The 23,687-nt window shown below is 34.5% G+C and overlaps 1 protein-coding gene across 1 annotated transcript in view; it reads left to right on the top strand.

The window, feature by feature from the left end:
* Positions 1 to 23,360, top strand: part of RNMT (RNA guanine-7 methyltransferase) — a 28,393-nt gene extending 5,033 nt beyond the window's left edge. Inside the window, exons 4-11 of the mRNA XM_054587314.1 lie at positions 2,589 to 2,714; positions 5,223 to 5,335; positions 6,275 to 6,456; positions 6,965 to 7,129; positions 9,825 to 9,942; positions 13,957 to 14,058; positions 15,454 to 15,487; positions 18,619 to 23,360. Coding sequence (XP_054443289.1) covers positions 2,589 to 2,714; positions 5,223 to 5,335; positions 6,275 to 6,456; positions 6,965 to 7,129; positions 9,825 to 9,942; positions 13,957 to 14,058; positions 15,454 to 15,487; positions 18,619 to 18,656 — 878 coding nt within the window. The 3' untranslated portion in view covers positions 18,657 to 23,360. The remainder of the gene's footprint in view (positions 1 to 2,588; positions 2,715 to 5,222; positions 5,336 to 6,274; positions 6,457 to 6,964; positions 7,130 to 9,824; positions 9,943 to 13,956; positions 14,059 to 15,453; positions 15,488 to 18,618) is intronic.
* Positions 23,361 to 23,687: the final 327 nt, after the last annotated feature.

The raw sequence follows: 23,687 nt of genomic DNA, 5'->3' as shown, positions 1-23,687 counted from the left end.
GGATCCAGCATTTTATTTATCTGTGGAAACTCACCTTTGATATTAAAATGGAAGTCAATGGAAGAAATGTGATTCACCATATATATATTGTTTTGTATATCTAGCACATCAAATAGACTATTACCTGAGTTTAGAATTTTAAGAAGCTAGTATATTTTGACTTTTTTTTACAGTAAGATTCTTGTTTTTGTTTTCATAAAGCCAGCCTCAGGAAAAGTGAAAATCCTTTCTTGATTATACAGGGACAAAGGTGCTAATTATGGATACTTTTCTTCTAGGTTTAATAATAATATAAATTAGACATTCTGAGAAGTATTAGGAGTGGAAACTACACCCATTTTTCTAACACATTATTTTCTATCTCATTTTTGTTTTTAATATTCATGACTTAATTACAAAAATACGACTTATTTGACTGCCAGTTTTCAGCTAGGGTAATTGAGTGTGTGTTTAATATATTATTTGTAGACTATACTTTTAAGATAATCTTTGGACCTTAGTCCTAATTTCTTTTCTTTTGCTTTTCTTATGCAGATCTAATGCAGATTTCTTATTGGGTATTTTTTAATAATGTGTAATTTATTTGTGTATTTATTCATGAAAAGACTTAAGTCAGACTAGCAAAAATTTATCTCAGCATATTCATAGCATTTTCCTTCTTCAGCTATTCCAGCAGCTCTCTCAGTGGATGCTTTGCCATCTGCATCTGTCTTTCTGGTCCTAGTGCAATCTTGTGGTCTGTGTCAAGCTCCCCATAGCTTTTTTCTTTCTCTTCTCAACATCTATTCTTTGTCATTCTTTTTCTTGTTGGTACTTATAGCTTAGGAAATAGTTGAATACTGTTCACGAATATGGCAATAATAACTTTGAATAATATTTCATAATAATTTTACCTCTCATTAGTCTTTCTATATAGAAATAGATTTTATAGTTTTTCACTTTTAATATTATTTTTATACTGTTTTCTTAAGATTCATATCAAAGTTAAATCTGGAACACTCACACTTCTTTTTTTATTTTTTATTTTTTATTTTTTTTATTTTTTTGTTTTTTTGAATATATATTTTATTGATTATGCTATTACAGTTGTCCCATTTTTTTTCTCCCCCTTATTCACCATCACCCTGCACCGCCCCTTCCCCCTGAGTTCCCCCACTTAGTTCATGTCCATGGATCGTACAAATAAGTTCTTTGGCTTCTCCATTTCCTATACGATTCTTAACCTCTCCCTGGTTATTTTATTTATTTATTTATTTATTTATTTATTTATTTATTTATTCTTTCTTTCTTTCTTTCTTTTTAAATACATTTGTCTCTGCCTCCCCCCTACCACTTTCCCTTGCCCCCTCCCTCCTTCTCTCCCTCTGCTCTTCCCCTTTGGTTTTGTCCATGAGTCCTTGCTCTATGTTCCTTGACTTTCCCCTTCCCTTCCCTTTCCCTGCCCGCCCCTCCCTCCTTCCCTCTTGTCTCTGTTGATTTCTTTTCCTTTCAGTGTTGCTGGTCATATTTTCCTTGCATCTTTGTATTGTTGGTTAGGTTCCGCTTATAGGTGAGATTATATGGTATTTGTCTTTCGCCCCCTGGCTTATTTGGCTTAGCATAATGCTCTCCAGTTCCATCCATGCTGTCGCGAAGTTTACTAGTTCTTTTTTCCTTTCTGCTGCGTAGTATTCCATTGTGTGTATGTATCATAATTTTTTGATCCAATCATCTACTGATGGACACTTCTATTGAAATTACTTTAAGATCCTATAGACAGCAAAAGGCAGAATCTTTTGTACAGAATATGTTAGCAATCTTTTGATAATTCACACATGAAATAGAAAGTGTTAAACAGAGTGGTAAAAACAGGAAGAGTAGACCTAGGATGGAGTAGTGTACAAAGTTTTAGAATTGCTGAATACTTCAGTCATCTGGGAATATTAAGATGCCTGTAACTGACCTCTGAAGTATTTGGCTAATGATATACTGTGATCTACTAATATTATTTGTTGGCTATTAATGTGATTTGATAGATTGGGATGAAAGATTCCATTTTTACCTCAGTATTTAAGAATTCTGATGATAGTAAAATTAAGAGGTATGTATGATTTTTGACTATTTGTTATTTTCTTTCTTGGTGGTAAGCCTGACACCTTTATGACAGTCAAGCACTCTTATTGCAGAGTTATTTTGATTAACCTAGGTGTATAGTAAGCTAAACACTTAGTTTTGGAAAGAGAAAACTATAAAAAATATGAATGATTAATTTTTCTCTTACAATGAACAATTGTTGAATCTTCTTATATTATTAGAATTTAAAATGTTGGCTGTTTAATGTTGAATCAAGTTCTGAAAGTAACCTTCAAAAACCTGCCTTAACTTTCTAAGATACCAGATGTATGCTTTTTCATCTTTAATGCTAGAGGATCAAGTTAATTAACTCTTAATTATATTTTGAAATGTTAACCAAAAGTTATGAATTACATAAATGAAATTAATAATAATTAATAATTACATGTCAGGCAGAAGTTAATAGGTTATTAGGGACAACAGTTTATGCTTTACTAAGTGGAGATCTTTTATTATGACTTATTTCTCTGTTTTAGGGGAATTTTTAGAAAAGTTACGACAGAAAAAAAAACGTGACATTACTGTTTTGGATTTGGGATGTGGTAAAGGTGGAGATTTGCTCAAGTGGAAGAAAGGAAGAATTAACAAGCTAGTTTGTACTGGTAAGATAAATAATGGTATGAAAAAGAATAATTTGTGTTCAGTCAGGGAAATGAAAAATAAGATGGATCTCATGATAAAACGACACTAAAATATTTTACGCTTTTTGGGGGCTATGCATTAGATGTGTGTTTTTAAAATGAGATATGAGACTTTACTGATGGTGTTATAGTATTTATTAGCCTAGAATAACTTGTCCTTCCTAAAAGGAAGGAAGCAATCAAAGATGATTGGAGCCATGTCTAAGTGCAAACTTGAAAAGATAGGACAGTTTCATCATCAGAAATGATTATAGTGGATTGAAGCTCATCAAATAAATGGAAAAAATCTCATTGTTCACCCTTAGAGGTTGCTACAAAACTTACTCATTATTCTGAAATTCATATATTAAGTGGGGAAGCAGAGATTGAGTATTTATCTTCCCTACCCTATATGAACTATATTTCAAGGTAACCAAAAGGTTGAACAGGAAAATTCCTTTTCATTGAAAAATCATAACAAATAAATGCAGGAGGAATGATGAAAGTCATGATTTTTTTTCACCCTGATGAAAAAATAAATATAAGCAGCAATCATAAACAGCTATTAGGTGAAGTTGAAAGGAACTTAACTGAATGAATCGAGCACCTCAACCCACTGGTCAGTCTTACACTAAAGTGGAACAAGCAGACATCGTGTGCTTCCCAATGTGATAAGTAATAGAAAGTGCACAGCACCACCTATGAGGTATTGCCTAATTTGGCACTTCCCAAATTTTTTGCTTTTATGATTTTTTGCTTTTAAGAGTCTACACTCTTAATGGTTGAGAACTCCAGAAAGCTTTTGTGTATGTGTATGTATGTATGTATGTATGATTGTGTAATCAATCATATTGATTGATTATAGAAACTAAAACACAATTTTAAAAATATTTTTAATCCATCAAAAAATAAAATTTAGTGAGAAAACTGGCATTCCAAAAATATTTTTGCAAATCCCTTTAGAGTCTGGAATAATAGGAGACAACTGAATTCTCACACCCTTTTCTGCATTCAGTATGTTGTGATTTGTTATTTTGATAAATAGTTGTAAATGAATGAGTATTTTAATAGTCATTTCAGATAATTGATGATACTCATTTTTTTATGATACATCAAAACTTGACAAGCAGTGGTTCCTTAAAGATCCACAGTGTGGAATCTGAAACCAATATTGATGAACTTTTCATAATTTGTTACTTTTAATTCCATTGATCTGTCTTGCACTTTGGCTCTCTTTTGCCCCAAGAGATTTTGTAATATTTGGAAAATAATGTTTACTAAAATAATGCAGATCTTCTCTACATTGACATCAAGAAATCACATTTGTTTAATATTACAAACCAGAGAAGTAGTGGCAAGATGCCCAGTCTAAGGTGGTAGATTAAGATTTTCAGAATTGTAATTTTCGCTTGAAAGCTCAAATTTTACTGCTGATTAAAAAAAAAAAAGTTCACCCTAGCCAGTGTGGTTCAGCTGGAGCATCATCCCATAACCAAAGGGTTGTGGGTTTGATTCCCTGTCAGGGCACGTACCTGGGTTGCAGGTTTGGTGCCTGGTCCTAGCACATGCATCCCTCTTCTGGGCACAGAAAGCTGCCAATGGATGCCTCTCTCTTGCATGAATGTTTCTCTTCCATCCTCTCTCTCTAAAAGCAGTAAAAAAAAAATGTTCCTGGGTGAGGATAAAAAAAATGGTTCATTATTTTTCTCAAAGTGACAGACTCGCTTTGTTTATTTTCAGGAAAATGTCTGCCATATCGCCCCGTATGAATAACCAGTTTGTCAGTGGTTCTTTCAAGTGAAAACAATTTTCTATGAAAAAAGAGGCCTGTACAGCTCACAACACAGTCACACTAGTCCTGTTCAAACTTTTTATATAGCAGAAATTTTTTGTGACTCCATTTCATCACAGAGAATATTAAAAAAGATGTGTTCAAGAGCCATGACTTAATAAAATTAGTTTTTACTGTTTAATCAAGAATATTCTTAAATGAAACTGGATTTTTTTTAATGCTAGCTTTACAGTAGTGAAGAATATATATAAGTGGCACTACCTTGTATATTCATGATAAGGTGCCGGCATTTTAACCACTGTTGCTTTTGTTCCATCAATGCAAAAGGGACAAATGACATGTTATTATGAAAATATACATTTGATATTTTCAAAGCTGGGCATACAGTGTTAGATTTTATAATTCAAATTAGAAACTTTTTATTTTGAATAGGCATTTAAAAATCATAGTAGGATTTTTCTGTTCTAGGTATCTATTTAGAAAACTTATAATGTCTTTTGGAAAATAATAGGGCATTTATATTGGAACAAAGACTTTTGTTTTTAAGGAAATAAAACCTTTTTGCTTATATTAAGGCTAGATTTCATGCAGAAGTTTATCCCTTGAGATTAATGTCTAGATTTGTGCCATCTTTGCTTTACATTTTGTTATCTCTATGGGTCATTGTTGACAGTTACTAATACCCCTTCCCCTTCCAGATATTGCTGATGTTTCTGTCAAACAGTGTCAGCAGCGGTATGAGGACATGAAAAACCGTCGTGATAATGAATATATTTTCAATGCAGAATTTATAACTGCTGATTGTTCAAAGGTACAAGCTTTTTAAAATTTGTCAGTTTATTTTTTATATATTTAGCCTGGGTAAATGATCTGTTTTAAAATCAGTTCTTTTTAAAAATGTGCTTTGAAATATTAAAAATCTTATGACAAGTTTTCAGTTTCAAATAGAAGATCTAGTACGATAAAACTTTTTTAATGGTCCACTAAGTATTTCTGAAAATTTTTTGCTTTTAATAATTTGAACTTTGAAATCATGTGTTGCTTTTCCATTTGAACAAGATTTATTTCCTAGCATTTTGAAATAGAACTAAATTTATGGTTTGTTCACTTTGTAATTTATGAGCATAGTTTCCCAACATATTATAGTCTGTTTTATTCACCTTCTATCTGTTTTTGAAATACTTAACAACTATGAAGTTTAAGAACTACAGAAACACTTGAATGGTGAAAGTCTCACCTTGAACTTTATGTTCTTTGTCTGACTTGTTAGCTCTTTAAGCTATTAGAGATCCTTTAATCATCCTACATGTGTATGTTAGCAGTTTTGAAAGTGAAAGGGAAAGTGGTTGTATGCTGCTGGAATGTTGGAAACCTTTAAAAACGCTAGTGTGTTTTTTTTTAAATGTCCCTAAGTCCAACTTTTTAACCCAGGTTATTGTTCAGTGTCATTTTACTTAGCTTTCAAGTAAAGCCAAATAAAAGGAGCAGCTCTTTTAAATATATTTGATTGATACATTTTGACATTTCTAAATTTCTAGTTTTTAAAAATTACTAGAAAAATGGGAATCAAATTCTATCAAACAAAAAAAGAATGATTTCATTATGACCTTTGTTATACATGAGACAAAGGATAGGTTAGTTGGAGGCCATGTCTATTTTTATTTTAAGGATTCTAATTCTAGAAATTAATTTACTAAAAAGGTTTCATGTTGTGTACTTTAAAGTATTTCCCTATTTTAATTTGCTTTAGGAACTTTTGATTGACAAATTTCGTGACCCGGAAATGCACTTTGACATCTGCAGTTGTCAATTTGTCTGCCATTACTCATTTGAGTCCTATGAGCAGGCAGATATGATGCTCAGAAATGCCTGTGAAAGACTTAGCCCTGGAGGCTATTTTATTGGTACCACTCCCAATAGCTTTGAACTGATGTAAGTACTTTAAAATATATTGTGGTTTATAATAAGCTCAGTAAGCCTATTTTAAAGTAGCAATGTTTATCAGAGAGTCTTTATAAAATATGTTATGTTGCTCTTATAAGAGCTAAACATTTTGATAATATATTTGACTAAATATCAGAAGTTCAAAAGACAGAGTTACAGATGAACCTTTAAAAATGTGTAAGTTGGAGACTAATGTTACATCGAGCCAGAGGTTGTAGTACTGAGCAAGTTGCACAGCAGATTCCAAGGCACAAAGAATTAACCATTTGTCATAATAGTGAACCCTACACTCGAGGCTGATTTTATTATTAGCACAATTGTTTATAATCTTTTAGTACTTTGCTTTTAAAAGTAGCTCAAATTCTATTAAAAAGCTCATTAATTGTATTTTTTAAATTTCATATAGTTTTTTTCACATGTGTAATCTGATCAAAATAAATCTGAGCTAATAACCATTTTAATCTTTTTTTTTTTTTTTTTTGAAAAACCATTGTAGAAGACGCCTTGAAGCTTCAGAAACAGAATCATTTGGAAATGAAATATATACTGTGAAATTTCAGAAGAAAGGAGACTATCCTTTATTTGGCTGCAAATATGACTTCAACTTGGAAGGTGTTGTGGATGTCCCTGAATTCTTGGTCTATTTTCCATTGCTAAATGAGTAAGAATGTTGTTAATATGTTACTATTCTCTTTTTTGCTGTCAAGGAGGAAAAAGGGGGGGGAAAGTCTGTATTTCTAGTCATTCCTTTATAGGGAACCCAAAGGAAAATATAGCGTTGTTAAAAAGAAAAAAAGAGAACTCAAATTCAGGGTTGATGCTATAGGTCTCTTACAGTTTTAACTTAGTTTTCCTTTATTCCTGGAGTTAAGAAAGGGAGCCCATTACTGTCAGTTTATGGCAGAAAATACCCAACATTGCAAATAGCAACATTCTTTCTTTCTTTTTTTTTTTTTTTTGATAACATTATTTTGGCAATGTCAAATGGATTCTTTTACCCAGAGATGGGTATTAAAAGTTGTTTTACATTTCACTGTAGCTCTGAAATCGCCTATGTCTCATAGGCAATATAGATAATAAAATCCTGGTTCAGGAATGTATCCACTCATGCACCTCAATTCCTACGAGTTTTTGGGACTCCACAGACATGGGGAAAGTTGGGGTACCACACTATCAGCTAAGACTTCAAGGCCTTATGAGATAACTTGGTCTTGGGTTTTCCTTGATAGGGAGAGTGGAAGAGTCAACTTAAACGTAGGCCGTACCACAGTTGACTGAACTTACTTTCTTTCTTTTTAAAAACAAAAGTGTTTTTTTAACTGAAGAAAAAAAGAGCTTTATTGCCTGCTTGCTTTTAGTTGGTGATAATTTGACTTGTGTCTCAGTAAGCTGGTAAAATTATGGGTATAGGATTTTCAGTTTCTGCAATATATAAAATTTTTATATAAAAGTTACATAGAGTGTGACTGAACACTTTCAGGAGTGTGATTTATTTATTTTGTGTACTCTGCACAATTTATAAATATAAGGTATAAAATGAAAAAATTTTAAGTCACATTTTTATTCTTAAAGTTAGTAAACTTTTGGGAAATGTTACTTCTCTTCACATTTATACCATAAGAATTTAAACGTTTTTAGTGTGTTTAATAGGTTAGCCTGATGTTTTTGCTTAAAAAAGTTGATGATTTAAAGTTAACTTTTTTTTTTAGTGCTACACAAGCACTAGCAATCTTTACTTAATTTACCTGTTGATGATAGACATATAAAGTCATTAGTCATCCTTTTTAATATCTAAATTTTTAAAAGTTATTTATTGAAACAGGTATTCATTTGGTGAGACAGATTCCAACAATGCATAGGGATTTTGGAGATGCCCTTTTGCCATTTCATTATGAAACTGAACAAAAGTATAATTAGCTTTTGTATGGCAAACCTATTCAAATTGGTCAAATTGAGTTTCAGTCTTTGTAATTATATTTCTTAGGTGTGAAACTTCATTTCATTTCTAAAGGCTTATTTTGTAGATTTATGATAGAAAAGGAGCTACGTAAAGTAGAAGAAATTTTTACCTTTACCATGTTGTTCTCCCAAGGAGGGCTAATTTAAATTATAGAGAATCCAGCTTCATATGCCTTTTATATACAAACCCCAGTGGCCCTCATGTTTTCCTTCATGCTGTCCCCTCAGCTGTCACCTCACAAGCCCATAGGGTTTTTTCAGGGGTTTCTTTCCTTCCTTTTTTTTTTTTTCCTTTACCTGCTACCTGGAACTATCCCTAGGCTCCCTCATGTTGTCTTCAGATATATAGTTATAAACTTTGGCAAATGCAGTGGGGGGAAAAAACCACAAATTAACAGGGAAACCTAATGTAGTTGAGGTTTTAAGGAAGCCATCTGTGAAGAAGCAATGTTCTAAGTCAAAATCTATACAGGATGAAAAAAAGTTGGCCAGTTAAAGACTGGAATGAAGAATTTTCCAGACACAAGGGACAATATATGTATGAAAGACCCGAAGTGGGAAGGAGCTTGGCTAGTAAAAGATGCTGAAGGAAAGCTACTGAAGTACGTTTTATAGTTTGATGGAGAGGATGTAGTGGCATGCTGAGTACAGTGGGCAATGGCATGGAGTACTCCCAGGATTTCTGGCATGAATTACGAGAGGAATTTACTGAAGTAGCAGAGATTGGCAACAGTCTAGTGGGGTTCAGCCTTGGATATGAAAAGTTAGAGGATGCCTATTCTACATCCTGGTGGAAGTTTCTAGTAAGCAGGGAATAAATGAGTGGGACAGAAGAGAGAGCTGAGCACAGATAGCTGTTGGCATGCTGGGTAAAATCAAGGGAGTGAAAATGAATAAAGGCTGTGGACCAAACTCTTCAGAATCTTTAAATTTAGAAGTTGGCTAAAAGAAACTGAAGAGGCAGCCCGAGATGTAGGATAAAAATTAATAGTGTATCTTGCCATAGAACCCAAAAGAGGAAGAATATTTTAAGAAGGAGGTTGGCAGCTACTTTCAATACTGCTGTGAGGAATGAAGTTAAATAAAATGGATTCTATAGAAAAGTGTTTCTTAAAACTCCTTACTTCTGTCTCACAGTGTTTCATTTTACTTCCCAGCCGATTTGTTAGAGCTCCCTATGATCCATTGAGATTTAGAAGGCACATTTTCTTACAGTCATGGTCAGTGGTATGTTGCTCATTCATTTTGCATCATTTTATTATGAATATATGAAGGAGATACGCTGACTTTTTTAGTGAAACCCAGGAGTCACTGTCATGTGAAAGTAAGCAACTGAGAAGTTACAAATATTTTAGAAGCCTTTTCATTATGTAATCTTTTTTTTTTTTTTTTAACAGAATGGTCAAGAAATATAATATGAAACTAGTCTACAAAAAAACATTTCTGGAATTCTATGAAGAAAAGATTAAGAACAATGAAAATAAAATGCTATTAAAACGAATGCAAGCCCTGGAGGTAAGTGTTTAGAAAGGTGTAAAAATCCCAGGCTATGGCAAACTTGTTTGGCTGCTTCTGAGATTCTTTTCAAGACCATGTAAACACTTAAATCTTGATATAAAGTACACAGATTATTTATGACTGCTTCAGGCTCTTTAGAACCTAGGACAGAGCTTTCAAGGGTAATATATATTTGAGTGAAAGGAGTGATGCTGTCATCAAATTTTATTTTCTAGATAGTACTTCTTTAAAGTCAAATTTCACAACCTCAGGACCATTGGCATTTGGACTGGGTAATAATTTATTATGAAGGCTGTTCTGTGCACTGTAGGATGTTCAGCCACATCCTTGGCCCCTAGCCTCTCTGCACTAGATGCCAGTAGCTCCCCTGCCTTGCAGTCATGACAGCCAAAATTGTCTCTAGACATTGGACACTGGGGTTCAAAGTCGCCCCCAGGTAAGAACCACTTCTTTACGGTAATAGCCTTTGGTTATATCAGTAATTTAAAACCTTCCTGGCCACGGTCCAAAACAACCTCATGTATAATTTTGTTCTTTGTGACTGTCTAGGAAGATTCCAGTCTTTTAAACTATATTGGTCCTGAGACCTTTAACTCCTGGACTCCTCTCTGCTTCCCTTAATGCAGTAGTGAAGATAGTCTATACAAGCTGTAAACACAGTATACAGCCCTTAGTTAGTTTTCCTTATATATTTTATCAGTGTTTAATTGGATAGATCTAAAATAGGGAGCATTTTTGTTATTGCTCAGAATCATATTAGTCATTAAACTTCTTTAGAGATGAGAGTTTGTTCAATTTAGAATATTTTAACAGTATTCTTTTTTTAATCCTCACCCAAGGATGTGATTTTATTGATTTCAGAGAGGAAGAAGAGAAACATCGATCAGTTGCCTCCCATGTACACCCCGGACAGGGAATCAGACCCACTACCTAGGTATGTGCCCTGACCAGGAATTGAACCCACAGCCTTTTTAGTGTACAGGATGATGTTCCAGCCAATGGAGACACCCAGCCAGGGCTAAAAGTATTTTAAGCATTCTCTTATTTATCCTCATAATTACCCAATGAAGTAAGCAAAGTAGCCACTTTTTCTATTTTTAAATGGGCAGCCTGAGGCTCAGAGATGATCAATGACTTGTTGGAGGTCACATGGCTATTAACGGAGTCTCTTTTCAGTATTTATAGCTGGTATTCCAACAGAAGTTTCTTGTAGTTGCATCCCTTCCTCTGACCCCTGATTTTTGAGTGAGAGGGTCACCTTTAAATACTAAATTGTCTTTTAAAAACCAGTAATCACTAAAATTTTATATTCTTGTTGGTTACAGTTACGTATTTTTTATATTTGAGGATTAGGAATGCTTGTATTTGCTTTATATTTGGAGGAATGGCTTGTTTTTGTTTGTTTTGAGGGAGAGAAGAAAGCTAGAAAAAGTGTGTGTGCGTAAATTGCCCACACACATACATCCCTTTAGTATATCATCTTTACTTAATGGTGCTTTGCATGGACAGATGAATTATTTATACTTTCTCATCGCATGTGGGCAATGAATTGATTTATTCAAAATATATGTAGACAGTGGGATATGGGATAGTGGTCCCCTTTAAGGATCTTATGATATATTAAGGAGATAAACTTATAAGCAAATAATTAAGTACAGTGTGAGAATTGCAGTAATGAAGAAATAATAAAACAGTGAGTATATAAGAGGGCCTTTTGGGAAGAAAGTAGAGTTAAGGCAGAGAAACATGAGCGAGCAGAGAATGTTGCGGAAATACTCATAACTCAGTAGCTTCTGAGTATTTACTCATAACTTAATACTCATAACTTAGCACAGTAGGTCTCCAGTCTTCCTTTGTGCTCAGTACTTAACTTGAGAATATAACCTATCACTGTGGCTATCTGGGGACATACATGAGCACTAATAGTGTTTAGTTTTACAGAGTCTTTTGGTTTTTTTCCTGCTTCTTCACCAAATCACTTTTGTGGGCCTGTAAAGGATTTTGAGTGAGGGAGGACATGACTCTGATAGCATTAAGAAGGATGGTTCTTTCCCTGGCTGGTGTGGTTCAGTGGATTGAGCACCAGCTTGTGAAACAAAGGGTTGCCAGTTCATTTCACATTCAGGGTACATGCCTAGGTTGTAGCAAGATTCCTAATAGGGGGCGTGCTAGAGGAAACCACACATTGATGTTTCTCTCCCTCTCTCTTTCTAAAAATAAATAAATAAATAATCTTTTAAAAAAAATAAAGGGTGGTTCAGAGGAATGATAAGACCAGTGGCAGAAACATCAGTCAGGATGCTATTGCTTTAGGCCAGATCAGATTTTAAATGGATCTGTTTTCTGATATTTGGCTGTAAAGGTTCTTTCTTAAAGCCATCAGCCTTCAGCTGGCCCAGAGTTTCAGCATCAAAACTAGTAAAACTTTGCTCTGCTCTCCTGGAGTAGAGTAGCAGATGAAAGGAAGAATGAAAAGACATAAGCCAAAGAACTATAAAGTCCTAACACTTGTGCCCCACACCCCTCCCCTGGCAATAGGTAACTGCTTTGAGAGGAGACACTTACTAGGATATATACATTTAATTTAGCAAGTGTAGAAAAAACAGCTTTGCAGCTTTATAATTATGTTTGGTCTTTTAAAATGATTAGTAGAGGAGAGAAATTAGACATTTGATGACAGGCAAATAACCACATGGAGGAGTGTTATAAGTTGAAGAAAAAATTTGCAACAGAATTTTCTCATACATTCAAATTAAAGTTTTGAAGCTTTGTTATGCTTTGCGAATGCTTTGTGATGAAACCACAAGATGTGGGATCGACGGTTCAAGAGAACTTAGTGATCACAAGCAATGTTTCTTTTATCTTATGGTAAGATGGGATAAAGAGCATAGTTGCTTATGATAATGATAAGGAAGTCCAAAAAGCCAAATACTTTTTAAACAGCAAACAGCTAAATTTCTAATGCCTCAGCTCACTGTAGGATATAAATAAAGAAAAATGAAAAAGAAGATAGCAAAGTAGGCATTCCCAGCTCATTTTCTTAAAAGTTCATCAGGTAGACCTAAGTCTAAAGTTGTTCCTTGCTAGCTCGTAGCTCAGTTGGTTAGAGCATCATTCCAGTACACCAAGGCTGTGGGTTCAATCCCAGGTAAGGTCACATATAAAAATCAAACAATGAATGTGTAAATAAGTAGAACAACAAATTAATGTTTGTCTCTCTCTCTCTCTAATCAATCAATCAATAGATTAAAAATATTTAAAAGCAAAAGAATATATAACTTTTATAGAGTAAATGTTATATATTCTGTAATTTGTTTTGATTTACATGTATTTGCCAAGTACTGTTCTTCATAGTACAAAGAGAAATTAGTTAAAATGGATTTTAAATAGTGCTTGAGGTAATTTGAATAAACATTTGGTCAGCATACCCTTAAAAACATAGCTGTGCGTTTGTGTTTCTGTGTATGTGTCCCTTCTTTTGATTCTTATAGAAACGTGGAGATGGCCTGTATTTTGGAGGCTGGATTATTTTCCTTGTCTTCTTAAACTGACAGCATTCTCTGTTGACTTGAATTTTTCATTTGTACTCTTTCTAATTGCTCTTCATGTCTTCTGTGGCTATTAAATGTCTGTAATGCTCAAATTAATATTTAGCTCTTTTGATAAAACATTCCTTCAGCTTTGTGTTGTAAGAGAAAAAGCCTTTGACTGGGAGTCAGGGAAAGGCAAGAGTTTGCTGCTAAGTGGTCCTTGATGGTCATGAACGGTTTAGCCTGACTTTAAATATTCTATGATTATTATCCAAGTTCATCATAACAGTTCTTTGTTGGAAGATGATGTCTGCCACTCATTTTTTTTTTTTTATTTCACAAATAGATGTAGTTTGTCTTCCTGAAGTAATTTGTAGGGATTATCATATTTATTATTTTATTTCACTAGTTTACTATGTTTAATTCTGAATTGTAGATTTTAGTGTGATTATCTTAACAAGAATTGTTACTTCCTTCCTAGCCATATCCTGCAAACGAGAATTCCAAACTTGCCTCTGAAAAGGTGGATGACTATGAACATGCAGCTCAGTACATGAAAAACAGTCAAGTAAGGTTACCTTTGGTGAGTTTTAATTTTTTTTAACATTTTATTTGAAAAAATGGGAAAAAAGAATACATTATATCAAAACTTAGGAAATTATTCCACTGGTTTACAGAACTTGGGTTCACCGAGTTACAAATCAGATACATGTTAGTCTGTTTCCCCTAAGTTATAATGACTTTCTATAACTATAGAATATAAAATAAAATGTACTTTAGTGAACTGAGAATGAAGTGCCATATATGAAGCACTAAGGATGGGGAACACATTGTAGGCTTAGCTTACATTTTCTTGCTATATCACTGTATCTTAACCTATGTACTACCAACCGTGGTGTTCCAGAGATAAGATTCAGGGACTCGTGAACTTAGATGGTGAAAAATTACATTTTCATTTTCACTGACTTCTACATGGAAGTTTACATTTTCTTTTATTATGAATGGAACAATACCACACTGGTATTATCTGTAAGCTGTGACTTTGTCATCAATAGAAATTATAGATATTTGCATAACACATTTCTGATGACATCTTAGAATATTGTTTACATTTATCATTTCTTCAAAATTACATTAGTTACTAGAATTGCCAGTATATCTTGTTAGTCATTGTATTACTATATAAATCTATATAAATTTTTTTTAATATTTGATAACTTTTAAATATAATTTATTTTATTTACTTGGTATGCATTTTATTTGTGGTTTCTTTTTAAAAACACAAAAATTTTATTTCCTCCTCCAAGGCTATTTGATGTTTTGAGATAGGCTTTTTATTGTCTCATTTTCCAAGTTAAATATACAAGATAGATGCCTTTTCTAGTTATACACACACATACACACACACCAATACCTTTTTTATGTAAATTTACCCTTTCGTTGAGAATCAGTGGTTGGGATTTGGCAGGAGGGTAAAAGTGTTGAAAGGATGGTGTTAAAGGTTAATCTTGTTGATTTATATGTTCAAATCACAATATTTATAGTAATTTGTATGTATATTTATAGCAAAAATATCATTGTTTGAACACCTCTGCCCATTATCGAAAAATAAGCGTGTATTTATACAGTCGACCTTTGAACAACACGAAGGTCAGGGACTCTGACCACTTGTACAGTCAAAAATCTAGAACTTTTGATTCCCCCGCATTTAAATATTAATAACCTACTGTTAACCAAAGCTTTACTGATAACATAAACAGTTAACACATACTTTATCTGTGTTATGTAAAGTAAGCTAGAGAAAAGGAAATGTTTTTAAAATCATAAGGAAAATTTACAGGATTTATAGAAAAAATCCATATATAAGTGGAACCATGCAGTTCAAACCCATGTTGTTCAAGGGTCATCTGTACTTCCATATTCAATCTGAAATTTTTTTTCTTTCTTTCTTTTTTTTTTTTTTTTTTTGTAATTTTAGGGAACCTTAAGTAAATCAGAATGGGAAGCTACAAGTGAGTATATCATCAGCGTAGATTTACTGACATTTTCAAAGATTGTTTCAAAATGATCATTGAAATCTGAAAACTTCAGAATTTTTTGACACATATTTATTTGTGTATGTATTTATGTTTATACAAAATCCCTATCTATGTCTAATTCCTCTTTTTTGCACAGCTGTTTAATGCGACGAGAAAACATATACAGGGTGTTGCTTAACATAAACTTTAACAAACATTCTTAAACATGTTCATTGCCGACTTGTTAACTACCCAGCCATATGTATTTGATGCCTTTTCTCAAATTTCTATTGGAACTTTTGACTTATAGAACACTTTCATGCATTTTGATTCTGGCCACTCTGATTTTGAGAGAGAAGGCATAATAAATACTAGAGCATTTAGTGAAAGAGCATTGAGCGGATATTTTAGAGCGGTGGGGACAGGCTTGATATGGAAATATTCTAAAATGAGGTACCTATCTGTGGAAGAGAAGTCAGAGAAGTGTGAAGTCCTGTGGCTCTTCAGCAAATGGATATTGGGGAAGTCAACTCTGAGAGCCTCACTGCTAAGATAATGGTAATACCCTTATGTGGTTGCCCTGAGGACTTAAAAGATAGTTCCCATTGTTCATTGAAATACTCGTGGATTGTGTTGAAGGCACCCGTAGTAATCAAAGACAGTCCATTTGGTAAAAATTGAGTGCTGATTTATATAAAATTCTATGAAAGAGCTTTAGGGGATAAAAAAGTAAACAGATAATATATCTCTGCCTTCCAGAAGTATGCTATATAATGGAAGAAACAGACACAAATTCACTAGCTGGGCAAATAATTTTAAGTGCTAAAGTTACTGTATTGGGAAAAATAAGTGATGGAGAACTTAATAAAAACTTGTGAAATCTGACAAATAGTACTACTGGATATTATCAAGTGTTTAACATGTCCCCAGGCACTGTTTTAAGCTTTTCATATGTTGTAACTCACTTAATCTTCACAACTATATGAGTAGGCTATTATTTTATTATATCTATTTTTCACAGGTAAGAAAGCAGTCAAATAACTTGGCTAAGTTCCCAGAGCTAATCCAAGTGTTCCATACTCATAACCATGGCCTCAAGGAAGCCCACATGACAGGAAAATTTCTAAGGATGTACTGAACTGGGTCGAGAGGAAAAGGAAAGAAGACAAAATACGGCCAAGATTTTGAGCTTGTCTCAGAATATTGGTACCCTTAGTAGAAATGGGATTGGAAACTGTGTTAGAGACATACCCTTTGAAACCTGAGATGTGTGCATAAATCTACACATTTCATTACATTACCCAATCTGGAGATGGGACAGTTATCTTAGATATGCCACAAGGCCCAGGGCACAATGTGAGGGCAAATAGCTTTGGTTGAAGGCCTTGATGGTGTGATGACTGTATCTTTAGTTGTATTGTTACATGAATTGTAGACTTTAGTAATAACATACAAATTAATTAGATGGCCCCAAACAGTTGAGGATGTGATGGGTTAGAAATGTGCAAAGCAGTATGAAAGGAGCAATGGCCAAGTGGCAGCCAGAATCTAGCTCTTGGGATAGCTCAGATCTTTGATAAGGTGAACTATTCTAAACTGGAGGGTTTTGTGGATTGGAAAGTATCATACGTGGTATCACAGTCTAATAAATGTAAGAAGTTATATTTTGAACTTCTACAGGTCTAATTGTTAAGCTCATGTTACCCCAGTCTGCTGCTCCTCTAGAAGATGCTTTAAATTTGAAAGTATTGTTTCTGAGTTGCTTTTAGAAATTGTTCAAGATTTATTTAAATCCCAACTGAAATGGCTCAGTAAGAGGCATTTTATATCAATGAGACTTTGAAAATTAGAAAAGAAAGTTACTAATTGCTTCTCTGAAATCAGAAACCTCATCTTAGTGGTTTCAAATGACCCTCCATGAGGGAAAGACAAGACTGCCAGGTCATTTGCAGTAGGTATAGGTGTTTTGGGGTAGGTTGGGCAGGGTTGGAGTGCAGAGCAAGGATAAGTAATGCTGGTCTGTTTTAAGTCTCTCGTGAATATTTAGACAGCTTTGCCTCCGTATCCTCTCAAAGAATCTTAAGTGTTGATGATTATCCTGCCAACCTGTCCACCTGTCTAGTATTCTGCCAGCCATATTTAATTGCTCCAAATAAATAAATAATTTGGGAACTGGCAGTTAAGGAGCAGAGAATAGCATAGCATGACCAAAACAATATTTGGAAAGACTGGTATGACGCCTGTACAGGCTGGGTTGGAAGGCAAAAAGCTGAAGGATTGGGTGGCTGTTATGTGGTCTGTCATCCTCATCTGTTCCCTGTTCAAAAATTATCTCAAGGAGCAATGGCTAGGACACATCCTGAACATTCTTATGATGTTTTAAGGATTTGTCATCTTTTCATGTATTTTCTTACCGTAAAATCTGTTGGTATCTTATTAGAAGATACAGGTTTGGACTTAATTGTGATTTAGAATGAAGAACCTTAGATGCATTAAGATGTCTTTGAGTGAACATGCTCCAAAGCAGGAAATTTTATTCGAGGGAGAGTACCCTTGGGGCTGGATTCATGGAGGGAATATCACTGTTGGGGCCAGATTAATATCTCTTAGCATCGATTATCATATAACGTTTGGCTTACTTTCCTTACCAGGCCCTGCAACACAGCAGTTCAATAATTGGAATTTTAGCGTGCATGTTATATATGTACCTTGTAATTCTTATTAGTTTTTTCTAAAGAGAAAACTTATTTTACCTATCTTTCTTGCTCTGGGTAAAAAAAGAAAAAGGATTTTTTAGTTTTAATTTTTTCCTTTTATATTCTTAAGTTTTCTCATCTCAATCTTTTTAGAGATTTTTCAGAGTTGTTGAATTGGTTTTCTCTGGGGCTGTGATGTTACCGAGTATTACTGTGTTTTCAAATAAACTTCATATGTAATCCCATATCTGCTTAAATGACTCAAAATAATTAAGGAACTCTTAGAAATAATGGGATGTTTTTCTCACCAAAAGCTATGTGAGGACCTAAAAATTTTCACCAAATTATGAATAGGATTGAGATTGTTTTGTTTACCTTAAGGACATGAAAAACCAAAGTCTAACTTCTTTTTATTTATTTATTTTTTAGGTATTTATTTGGTTTTTGCATTTGAGAAGCAGCAGTGAACACCAGAACAGCTGTGTTCCATCTTACACAGATTTGAATGATCCACCTTAGATAGATTTGACAACTTTTTGTTTGATTATATTAATTATTCTAAATGTAAAGGATGCTGCCAGAAACTTAAGTGTATACATTTAATATTTGCTGTCTGTGACAGATGAACTTTGGTGTGTGTATATAAGAATGAGTTGGGACCTTCCTCTTTAAAAATCTATTTTTAATGTTCAAATAATTCCATTTGCCTTTACTCTCTTAGCTCGTAAGAATTATATGACTTGTTAAAGCCTCTGAACTCTTTACACAGTGTTCTGATTTACTCAGTCTGTTTACAGTATTTACTTTATTACAGTTGTAGAATTGATGAGGTAGTGTACTGGTTTGCAGGTGTGTGCTCTCATTTCCATAGTTATATAGTGATTTTCAAGATTAAATGGATTGCGTTTCTAACTGAATATAAATGTTCAGTATGTATCACTAAAGTTATAAGTTTAAAACCAGATTTTAGGTGGCCATAATAGTTATTTACCCAGAATTTTAGCCAGATAGAACATTTCGGATGCCAGCATAGAATGGCTTTGGATTTTGGGGGCTTTCTCTGAAGAATTTCCTGCCATACCAATTACTGTTTCTAGGTTTCAAGAATGTAATTAGATTTACCTCTCTTAATTGAACAAAAATGCCGTAGTTTTTTTCTCAAGATATAATGAAAACCTCTCCATGCAGACCTGTTGCAGATTATCCTCAGATTTAGATACGGAATTGCAATCAGGGTATGACTGCAAAAAAAAAAAAGAAAGAAAGAAAGAAAGAAGGAAACTACAGACTTAAGGTTAATTCTTCCTACATTAGAACTAGGCTACTGGCACTACATACTATAGATCCATTACTTCCTTCATCCCAGAAAGAAGCAGGAGTATTGATTTCTCAATTACAATGTTGTACTTTGCATAGTAGGATCAAGCGTCTCATCACCATTCAGAATTTGTATTTGTGATTTCAAAACCATTACAATTGTCAGCCTTGTCTTCTTGCTTGATTACTCTTCCAAAATAGACAGCTAGGTGTCCTTACATCACTGTTTAGAAAACTTGACAATTTTTTAATGTAGGAAAAAACTTAAACAGCAAAGCAGAGCAACTATTGCATATTCTTTTAAAAATAATTTCTTTAAAGCATGCTTAAAAAACATTACTTTCTATAATTATCCTGAGTACTTGTTTAAAATGTATAATTTTCAATTTGTTTATATATGTTGTTCATGGAGTAGCAAGTCTTTCAGCAAGAAACATTGGTTAAGGAATTTGTCTCCTCTGCAATCTGTCAATCTCCAGACTGTTACCAGTTTGCAAAAATTAAGTTTTTTTGCCTTGCTGGTTGCCATGAGTCATTTGGGGAAATAGCAGTATGTCTGACTACGGTGACTACTCTTAGCTAGCTAAGGTTTTTGTAATGGTGCTGAGGAGATGGAGATGGTGAGCTCTTGGTATTACACATCCAGGTTCCTTTTAGTCTGGAGGGAGTACCAGAAAGTATTGTGAAAGTTCAGTAGAACATGAAAAGCTTCTTTATTATTTTCTATTGCTATTCTCACTTAATGGTCTTAGTTTATTCTAAGCAAATAATAAAAAAATTTGAGCCTCTTTTTGCTCTTCTCGCCCTAAAAGACAGAATAATTGTGGTAATACAAAGCAGAGAGAAAAGGAAGGTCCAGGGCTCAGGAGCAAAGGAAATCCTGAGTGGATGGATCAGGGTTCTGGAGTCTGAATGGTACAGATCCACATCTGAGGATGTGGATTTCCAGATGTTACCCTTTGAATGTTAGTCTTGTTGTCTTCTCTGGTCTTCCCTCCACTCCCTGATGTCTCCTTGCTGCAATTAAATGCCTGGATGGTGATGCAGGAAGAACTTGCAGGAAAAGGTGGCCCCTGCCCAATATCACCAAGCTAGTAGGACTCCACCACCACCACACAAAAACACCCACAGTCTAAACATTTGGTTACTTTCCATTCAAGACTCATAACTATCAGGAAAAGGAGCAGTATGGCTTTTTACTGTCAGTTCAGTGATATAAGTCGTTCATGGGAGTGACTGCAAGGCCTTCCCAGACCTGTTTGTCCTCTGGGGATGAAAGTAGAAACGAAGATCAAATCAGCCATTTGTGGAAAGAACACAGCCTGATATTGGAAGGATTGATCTAGGAACATGGCTAGATGGTACAAACAAGAAAACTCGAATTCTTTGGGCCTAGATTAGGCTAAAAGAAAGGCACTATGTAGCCATGTTGTTCAGAGGGAGGAACTGGCCAATTCTAGCTTCATTCAAAGGGGAAGTGTCCTAACCTACAGACAGCAAGAAGGCTGCAGGTAGTAATTCTGCTCTTTCTGTGCCCACAAAGCCTCTGGTTCTAGTGTGACTCCCAGAGAAATTTGATTTCTTTTAACTAACTTGTAACTATCAGTACAGTTTTGTTGCTTAACCCCTCCCCAAACTTGGAAATTGAGGAAATATGATTGCAGTTTAAATTGTCAATAGCATTCATCAATAGGAGCATCAGAGCAGAGGTGTACAAAGTGAGACGGGGTTTGAGGCAGGGTACAATGTTAATTATCATTGGAGAGGCAGAAAAAGCATTGTCCAGTACCAAGATCTCCAGTCCCATTATTTCTTTTGGGAATTTATTCTTTAGCTTTTATTAACTTACTGCCATTACATTATTATGATATGTCTTTAAGTATTCTTCTAATGAAGATTTGGCTTGTGTAGGTCTGCCTTCAAGGAAAAATGCCAGTGTGAATATTCTAGTGAATATTCAGAACATTTTTCACTGTTGACGAAGTGACTTCTTGTTGTCTACCTCAGGCTTTGTATGTATCATGAACCAGTCACTGCCAAGGTCTCTAGGTTTTCAAAATAGAGGCCAAATCTGGGACCAGGGCAGTATAAAGAAAGTACCAAAATGCCTTTGGCATTTACTGGCCGATGGGCAAATAGGAAGTATATATGATGGATGTCATCACTTCTCTAATTGCTGCTGTTATATCAAATACTACACACCTCATAAGAAGTTTCTTCATTTTTCACCCCCTAAGAGCAACATTCCTGATTCTTTGAAGGCAATAAATGCAGTGGGTGCTGCACTTATTTATTTAGTGATAGACTTATTTAGCAGATATATATGGAGCTGGGAAGAGCCAACTCCTCTACCTTATGTCCTTAGTTCCTCCTCTGCTCCCATTTAGCCCTGAAGCATGTGTGCCTGCTTGTCACTGCAATACTGAGCAAGTATGTGACACGCAGGAGTACTCTCTTCAATTTGCCTGAGACTTAAGGTCAGCCCTGAAGCTCTGCTCCCTGAACTCCAAGGGGACTGTGCAGCTAGGATAAAGTGAGGGTGACAGCTAACATTAAGCTCCTAATGTAAGTCAATCACTTGGTCCTTACAACAATCATATGAGGTCAGAAAAGGGATAACTTTTAATGATGAGGAAACTGAGGCACCAAGAGGATACAAACTTGCCCAAGGCAGAGCCACGATTTGAATTTCCCACATCCCCCAAATCAGGCCTGCTCTTCAATTGCATGTTACATTCTTAAGTGTTGTTACAAAGACTCAGATGACTCCTTGCCCATCTACCACCTGCAACTTGAAATGTTAACTATTGGAACACCACCCATTTCGTTCAAAATTTAGATACTTTTTATTGAAGTGTAACTGATCTTTCACATGAAACACATGAATATCTACTGGACATACATCAACAAATATTATTACCAGCACCCTGGAAGTCCCTCTCATGCTCCCTTCCAGTTACTACTTCCCCAAGGGTAAACACTGTCCTAATTTCTAAGAGCATAGGTTAGTTTCGTCTGCTTTGGGACGTGAATAATATCTAGTAGTAAATGTTCTTTTGTATTTGGCTTATTCAACATTGTGAGATTTTGGTTGCATGTATTTGTTCATGGTTCATTCTCACACTGCATGAATAAACCACATATAAGTATTCTGATGGATGTTTGGTTCATTCCCAGTTTGGGAACAGCTATTACTAGTAACTGCCTCAAAAATTCTTGTACATTAATTTTGGTACACATTGGTATGCATTTTTGCTTAGGAGTGGAATTGTAGGGTTGCAGTACATATTTTCAGCTTTACTAGGTACTGCCAAACAGTTCCCAAGTTCCAGTTGTCACATTTTTGTCAACACTTGATGGTATCAGTTTTTCCATTTTATTCTGGCAGGCAGATAGTGGTATTTCAGTATGGCTTTAGTTTTCTTTCACTGATTATTAACAAGATTGAGTACTTTTCGTATATACTTATTTAAGCATCCTCTTGTGAAATACCTGTCCAAGTTCCCCATTTTCCTATTGGGTGGACTCTTTTTTTGTATTAACTTGTTGGTTTTTGAAAAATATGTTTATTCTGGATACAAGTTCTTTGTTGAATGTACTGTGTTGTGAGAATATTTGATGAAAAGGAGCTTTTAATTTTATTATACAGTTTATCAATGTTCCTCATGGTTAGCATATTTTGCTTAAGAAATGTTTGTCTTCTCCAAGATCATGATTATGAAAAACTGCCAAATTCACACAAATCTGAGGTTGCCCTTTCTGCTTGTGAGATTTAGGAAAATAAAACAGTGTTTAAGTACCCTAACAGTGATTTTTCACCACATATTGTTGCAGTGTCTTTGATTGTCCTTGGCTAACCTGAAATGCTGAAAGATGTTTTCTGTAACATTTACCATTGTGTTGTTAATGCTGCTAATGGCCTTCATTAGCAATTGTCTAAAGCTTTTAACTTGCTTATATTTGTTATTTTCTTGAAGTTGACAGTGAACCCCCACTCTTAAACTGAGTGGGATCAGTAGCAACAGACAAACCCCTTCTACCTGGGCTCCTAGTTACTGAGGTTTATTAGCTGGGAATTTCAAATTTTCAAGCACAGTATATATAGTTCAGAGTTTTTCACACCTGTGGGTGCTCAGTAAGTGATGTAAATATGTAAACATATCTCTCACCAGAGTACCTAT

This window comes from Pteronotus mesoamericanus, unplaced genomic scaffold, assembly GCF_021234165.1.
Source record: "Pteronotus mesoamericanus isolate MK-2021 breed Mesoamerican mustached bat unplaced genomic scaffold, CSHL_Meso_final scaffold_118, whole genome shotgun sequence".
NCBI lineage: Eukaryota > Metazoa > Chordata > Mammalia > Chiroptera > Mormoopidae > Pteronotus > Pteronotus mesoamericanus.
This window is presented reverse-complemented; position numbering and strand designations above follow the sequence as displayed.